This window comes from Pyxicephalus adspersus, chromosome 5 (genome assembly GCF_032062135.1).
Source record: "Pyxicephalus adspersus chromosome 5, UCB_Pads_2.0, whole genome shotgun sequence".
Taxonomy (NCBI): domain Eukaryota; kingdom Metazoa; phylum Chordata; class Amphibia; order Anura; family Pyxicephalidae; genus Pyxicephalus; species Pyxicephalus adspersus.
This window is the reverse complement of record NC_092862.1, coordinates 80,870,321-80,877,979: the sequence shown is the minus strand read 5'-3', so window position 1 is coordinate 80,877,979 and position 7,659 is coordinate 80,870,321. Positions and strand designations below refer to the sequence as shown.

At 36.1% G+C, this 7,659-nt stretch overlaps 1 protein-coding gene across 1 annotated transcript in view; it reads left to right on the top strand.

The window, feature by feature from the left end:
- Positions 1–5,536: 5,536 nt before the first annotated feature.
- Positions 5,537–7,659, top strand: part of GALNT4 (polypeptide N-acetylgalactosaminyltransferase 4) — a 45,174-nt gene continuing 43,051 nt past the window's right edge. Inside the window, exons 1-2 of the mRNA XM_072411932.1 lie at positions 5,537–5,673; positions 7,024–7,450. Coding sequence (XP_072268033.1) covers positions 7,074–7,450 — 377 coding nt within the window. The 5' untranslated portion in view covers positions 5,537–5,673; positions 7,024–7,073. The remainder of the gene's footprint in view (positions 5,674–7,023; positions 7,451–7,659) is intronic.

The following is a 7,659-nucleotide window of genomic DNA, read 5'->3' as shown; positions in this document are numbered from 1 at the left end:
CCGGTGTGGAGGCAGGCAGCAAGCAAGAGAGGTCAGGTCACACGCCAGGAAAATCAGCCAGGAATCCAGTAGACAGACTGCAGTGACACAAATGCACCAGGGCTGATCAAGAGGCTATTTTTTGATTGGCCAGCGGATTGGTCGAAGTTGATAAAGCTTGGAAACAGAGGCACGCCCAGCATCAGGACTGCCCGCATGTGCAGGAGAGTGATGCCTGTGCTTTAGTGAGGAACAGGTAAGTGTGACACTTGCACATGCTTTCCTTCTCATTTATTTGCTGGTGTATATCCCGATTATTAATTCAGCATCCATTTAAGGACTGTACAGGTAATCATTTTCTGTTAAATATATACAGCATATATAACTGTAAAAATCCTGAATTTTCCAAAATCTGTCACTCCGGAGGTTGCCAGACTTTTGAATGTCAACCTGTATAGGAGTCACTATCCATTATGATTTTTTACAAAACCCTATAATATGCGCACACAGGTCAAATGTTACTTAAGAGGTGTTCATATATATAAAGAATGTAAAATATATATTAATTATTATTATGGTTATGTTGTCTAAAGGCATACTTTCTAATGGTAAAAGAGTTCACTTACTTGTGAAGTCATCAGAATTTTATATCAAATACCGGTATGTTAAATGATGTCATGATAAGGAAAAAACAAGATATGCTGGTATACTGCCTATCAAGGGAGATTGATAAGACTTGTTAAGTATCATATCAAATATGAAGTATGTAGGATATAATTATTATACTGTACATATTTATTGACTGAGTATATGAAGGCATTATAGTACTGTCATTTAACTATTTAGAGGTCCAAAGAAGGTGAACGCTAGAAAACTAGAGTATGAGATCAATGTCTCTTAGTGTATTCACCTATAGGTAGAGAGTAATAGAGTTATATTGAGGTATACACTATGGAATAGAGCTAGTGAACTGTATTTTTTTTTAACTGTGTCCAAAATCGCTTCAAGGTACTTACTTAGTTATTGAATATATATGTATCCAAAGGTAGGTAAATATGACTAGCAAGTTTGGTGATGCGTTTCCTAGTGATGGTGGAACAGCAAGTTTAGTTGAAATGTCTCCATGCGTTTCATCCAAATATAGCTCTGACATATAGCACAGCGCTGTACAAAGATGACAGGTGCACTCACATGAGTCTCAGTCATATGTATGGCAAGTTTGGTTGAAATGTCTCCATGTGTTTTTGAGTGATGGTGGAACACACACACATACATGCATACATACATCCAATTTTTTATATATATAGATAAACAACACCTAGAGGGAATTATAGGTTCTCACCTTATGAATCATTACTTGGGATGGCTCCTAGAACAGGACTGTACTTTCCCCAACAGCCCAAAGTACTCTATTCTGATGTGACAGGTTATGTGACCTCTTGGCAGAAATGTCTAAACAAGGTGCATAAATATGTGTTTGATTCTATTCCAGATCCAAACCCAACTGTATTCCAACAGTTTAAACCAGGGGATTGGGTGGTGATAAAAAGAAACACTAAATGAACCCTGGAACCCAGGTTGGATGGTCCCTGCCAAGTTCAACTGACTACACATACGTCTGTCAAACTCAACAGCAGAGACACCTGGATACACGTTTCTTACTGCAAGAAAGTGACTGTCGAGAATCAAGCACGAAACGTCTTATATTTTGTACATGTGTTGTTTGCTAGTGGTGAGGGGCTGGGATGAGATGGGTCCAGAGTACTCCTTTTTAGACAGTATGGTCCAGATAACCAAATAGTATGATTGGGATGTATCATGCTTATCCTGCTTAAATCCTTATAACTGGTTTAGGGCAATATTCTGGACCTAGCTCAAACCAAAGGGTATGGTCACCTGGGGAGGTGTGAAGAGATTCCCAGGATATCAAGGCCATACATTGTTTAGGAACACTAATCCTGAATAGTCATTTATCACTTCAAACATTTAATTACTTTTCTGTACCTATACTCTATATGAAGTGGTGTCTGTTTTCTTACGATCCTAATATTAACCTAATATTAACAGCTGACGTTTCTTTAACCACCCAACCGATAAGCCCGACCTTGGTTCGGGCTAAAAAAAGTTACAACTATCGATAAGCCCGAACTTTTCTCCCTACCTAATTTCTCCTTACTTACCTGGTCCACGCTGCGATGATCCAGCGTCGATCGAAAAAAAAAAATACTCACCCTCTCCCCGGAGCTCCTCCGGACACGTCTTCTTGCTTCAGCCAGCGAGTGCAGTGACGATCACCGGGGTTTCCCGGTGACGTCGCTGCATGCGTCGGTGCGGGAGGGAGGCGGGGCGGGAAATTCAAAATTTTGTATTGAGTTCCTTTGCATTGAACTCAATACAAAAAAGCTGTAGAGTCCAATACAAAGAAATCTTTATATAATATATATATAATTGTATTATATATATATATTATATAGGCTACTGTACAGGTACATTACATTATATACGATTTTTTTTTTTAAGATTTTTTTTTTTAAGTTTTTTTTTTTAAAGGTTTTTTTTATGTTTTATAAAAAAAATTTTATTATTAAATTTATAAAATTTTGGACATATTTGGGTGAGTTATGCGGTAATTCGGTGAATTATAAGTAATTATTGAGTAATTCGGTGAATTATAGCCTACAATCTAATATAAATTTCCATGCAAAAAATGTAACACTTTTTGCATGGAAGTACAGAAGTTTGGAAAGAATTAGAATACCCGGCGTTCGCATACGCGTCCCTCGGCGATTCCTGATGATGTCCGTGCATGCGCCCGTCGATGGGGCTCGTAGCGGGAAATTCAAATATTTTGTATTGGATTCAATACAAAGTACTGTATCCACTCCAATACAAAATACTACTAAATATAATTATGTGGTTTTGTCTATAGGTATGTGACGTTGGACACTAGGGAGGTGTTTTAGAAAAATATATTACTATACAGTATACCGAATTATCTCATTTTCAGTATTTTTCATTTATTTATGTATTCTTGTTTAAGCTGATTTTTGTGTATTTTAATTTTATTAAAAGTTTTTTTTTTTTTTTACATGATTGTGTGTTTCAAACTTTTTTTATATTCATGATATCTACTAGAACCCTGTTCGGACATATTTCTGTAAGTTACAGGTCTACAATTTAAAAAAAAAAATTCATGAAAAACTGTAACGCTTTTGGTACAGAAATCTAGACCTCAGTGTAACGCCCAGGTGGTTAATAAATACATACATTTTTTTTACAGATATACACAGAGGAGGGGCCTAAGTATAGATCATTTAAGCTGTGTGCACCAACAAAAGGTGTAAAAATATCCAATCAACATGAATGGAACATATAAGTAACATTATGAGATTGAAAATACAGTAAAAATAGAAAAATTGATTGTTTATATCAACATCAAATAATATATATGTATCAATACCCATAGGTAGGTATGTAAGTATCAGGTATTGTCCTCCTATAGGAGAAGTTTACAGAGTACAGAGATCTTATTCATATATAGCATTATACATACATAAATTGCATTTCGTCTATATATTGCAGTAATCCTATAAAGCAGTCAGAGGTATGGTGAATTTATTCCCAGTTATGTCTAATGAATAGCCCAAACTGTGGTAAGTTATGTCTACGTGTAATTTGTACAAATTTTATAAATTTACAGGGGTCCCTATTCAGATATTAGGTTAGGTTTACAGCAATGACACAATTCTCTATCAAAGTTTTTTATCAGTTGCGTATGAAAATGAGGTGTGATTGTTAGCTTATAGAAATGGTTTGAAGCTAAGCATATCCTTCAGGCCTAGTGGTTGCGTGGCCTTTAGGGTTACTATTTATTTCGATTTTAGTTGTAGTAGTTTTCTGCTAATGTTTCCACCCCTTGGAATAGGGGGAAGGTGTTCAAGACCAGTGAATAGTATATACTTCAGGTCAAAAATATGTCTATTACCAACATAATGGAATACTGGGGTGATAATTTTGCTAGAATGGATAGAACGAATGTACTCATAAATCCTTTTTCTAAATTTGGTATATAGATTTTAAATGTAACTATGATGATGTATCCCTCTAATATAAGACAGTATATATATATATATATATATATTATTATATTTGTTGTATAGACCGTAAAAGTTGCTACCATATACCCCTGAGGAAGCGAACATGGCGAAACTCATCATGTGTCAAAGACTTAAACGGTTCACCAAAAAATGTCAACACCTTGTATGTATATGTCAAATTCCATCCCATGAGAATTGAATGGGTAGGTGGACTTTACATGATCCTTGTTAATTGTGTATATGTCATTGTATAAATACATAATTACTATTTCTTGAAACTTTACCCTGTAAACCTTATCTTTTTCTTTTATCCTTGTACAAATTAGGGAAGGCCACCTTCTACATTTACATCATAAAAGGGCAGATAAAAGAGGATAAACCTGTTCTCTTCCAAAGTACTTAAGCTCCCATTCTTGGCCATTGTAACCCTCTAATCATCATTAAAAAGGAAGTCAGAGCTTTATGCGTTCTTTATGTGGTGAAGGTACATATACATCTATAACACCTACAACCACAAACATCATGTCCATTCACAGCTCTTATTAGAACAATTTCCACTATACACATTGCTTATACATAACATCTCTGGACACACATTAAAGATTTATGAGCAATGTTTAAGCATCACAGTATCATAATATTAAACATAGCCGTAACAGTGTTTACAATTTTGCATACCTTTGATTTTTACTATTTTGCAAAAAGACACACTTTTAAATGTACAAATATTTGTTATTAATGCAAAAATTATCATTAATATTACTAAACAGAATTTATATAGCGCCAACATATTATGCAGTGCTGTACATTAAATAGGGGTTGCAAATGACAAACTAATACAGTGACACAGGAGTAGAGGACCCTGCCCTGAAGAGCTTACAATCTAGGAGGTGATCATGTCAGATGACGTTATATTGTGTAAACTTTAGTGTATTTATATCAAACCTTTTCTGCAACTCTCACAGGCCATCCAGAATTACCAGTAGCACACACAAACACACACAATTATATATATAAAGGCTTGCACAATGCTTATCTCAGCTTCACTTGGAAATGTCAGAAGGAAAACATTGCGGTCAAATTGCGCTCAGCTGAACATTAGATTCCTATGAGCTGATTAGTAATCTGTTATTACATGATGTAGATATACTTACAAGTGAAAACGTATTTTATTTGTACTGAAAACTGCTAAAATGTAGAATTTCAGATGGTTGTAATGACACAAAAAGCCCATAGCCGGGAAGAAAAAAGCTCTCTGCTGCTGGGGTATGAACAAGACGATGACCTAGATCCATTGTCACAGCGAGAAATACTAGTTTGGCCTCATTTTCTGTCAAAGGGTCTGACTGATTACTAACACATGACAAGAAGGAAAGCAGAAAATGAGGCGGAGGTTGCGGTTCAGCAATCACTATACTGGAATAGGGAGGAGGAGGGGCTACAACACAAGAGTCGGGAGGCCTCTGACAAAGTGAAACGAAGCAGCGCGTTCAGGGCGCCTCCCCGGTAGCAGCACATAGGAAGCTACAGCGCCATCCTCAGATTACACGGCACCCTACACTCGGCTGGGATGTGTTCATGGATGGCGGTTTGTAGTGTGAGTACCTGTTTGATCTAACAAATATCAACAAATGTTAGTAGTGCTGCGTGGATAAAATAGAGTCTGGTGAATATAGATAGGGATAACCTGTAACAAGTAAGCTGTAATTCACTGCTGTGCTGCTAAAATTGCTCTTGGCTTTCTTGGAAGTTCAAAGTTCACCCCATAAGAGACTTTGAGCAGGAAATATGTGAAGTCTGGGTATGTGTTTTAATCTTTGAAATCACTTTTGTATATGGTTACCCCCTTGTTTGTGGTGGTGTTTAGATGAACTATTCTTAATAACAATAAAACAAGTCAGGAGGGCTTCTTGATCAGAGAGTTGGGTATTCCCTTTAGGTAAACTCAGATTTGTGACAATCTACAATATGGTGAATATGTGTCAATGCTCCTTTACATTCCTAATCCAGTTCCTAGCAAATATCTATTACGATATACATGACCCTTTTTCCTCCAACACATCTCCTTGCAGTAGTCTTCAAATGTGTGTTGGGATCATGCACATTTATGTATTTGCATTGACATTGTTTTTAATACAATATTGAATAAAAATACTTTATTGGCAGTGGTTTTAAATGCAGCTCCTCCACTTTCATGCAAAGCCATAGATGGGAATGGGGACAATTTTCAATAGCAAAATTTAAACTCTTTTTTGCACACACCAATAGCCATCCTGCCTGCCTCATCTGATGACAATGTGGAGCTTCATGTTACTGACAAACATCTCTGTTCCTGATGCATATCTGTCCTGTAAACTGATTTTTAAGTTCTCTTCCTGCCCAGAACAATTTACAGACCCAACTTTTCCTTGACATAAGAACAGATATCAGCTCATGTGTGCAATGAAATCAGACTATGCAGTAGAAGTGTTCTTACATCAATCTTTTTATTGATCCTGCCAGTAAATGTAATATTTTTATATTATACTTATATTTTTATTTTATACTTCCTATAACATGCCAAGCTGTCTAACAATGGTGATAGTTACAGTGGAATCTACTATGGTCCACTTTTTTATATATAGTTTAATATCACTGTTGCTGTAACTACTTTAAAAGTGTGAGCTGGAGTTAGGCTTTTCATTATTTGTCTCTTACTGTGTATATTATAAACCAGTTGTATATTTAAAACTACTCTGTCTATAACAATGCTGCTATGACAGGTAATGTAATAATAACAATTAACTAGCAGGATCAACTGAAAACAAAATTATTTTTGGAGAGGCAGTAAGCAGACTGAGAGTGTAATGCTAAATAACTGCAAGAATCCGAACATGTTTTCATTTTTATATCTATTTTTATATAATAAAAGCATCCTGAATGTTCAACCATATTGTTTTCTTTTCAGATGTGCAATTTGTGGTGACTTGGTGTTGACAAGGCCTGAAGTCTCATGCAATGAGGGTCCGTCTGAGAAAATGGCCTGTACTTCTAAAGACACTAGTACTATTTGGCATATTCATGCTTACGTATATGGTGATAGAAATATATGTTTCTGATTCCCATTCATTGAAAGAGAACTCTTCCACAAAAAGGATATGGGAAAGAGACTTTTTTGGTACCAAGGAGATAGATGAGGACCTGAGTCTTCCAGTTTACAAAAAACCTCCGCCAAATTCCAATTTTCCTGGAGAATGGGGAAAAGCTGCACATTTATCTCTAAGTTCTGCAGAAAAAAAGATGCAGGAAGATAGCATAGAGAAATATGCTATTAATATTTATTTGAGTGACCAGATATCTTTGCATCGGCACATACAGGATAACCGAATGCAAGAGTAAGTAATCGAATTTGCTATTCCTTACTAAGCTTCAATATAGTGATTTCACCAAGTTTTATTTTTTGTGTACTATACTAATTGTAAATAATTTACAGTGTTCTCACCAGGGTGGTGGGAAGCTGTAGCTGGGTGATCAGAAAGTGGGCAGGGCAAGACGCAGCCAATTTAGTGCTCCTAGTATTTGCCATAGGTATCCAGTAACCCCT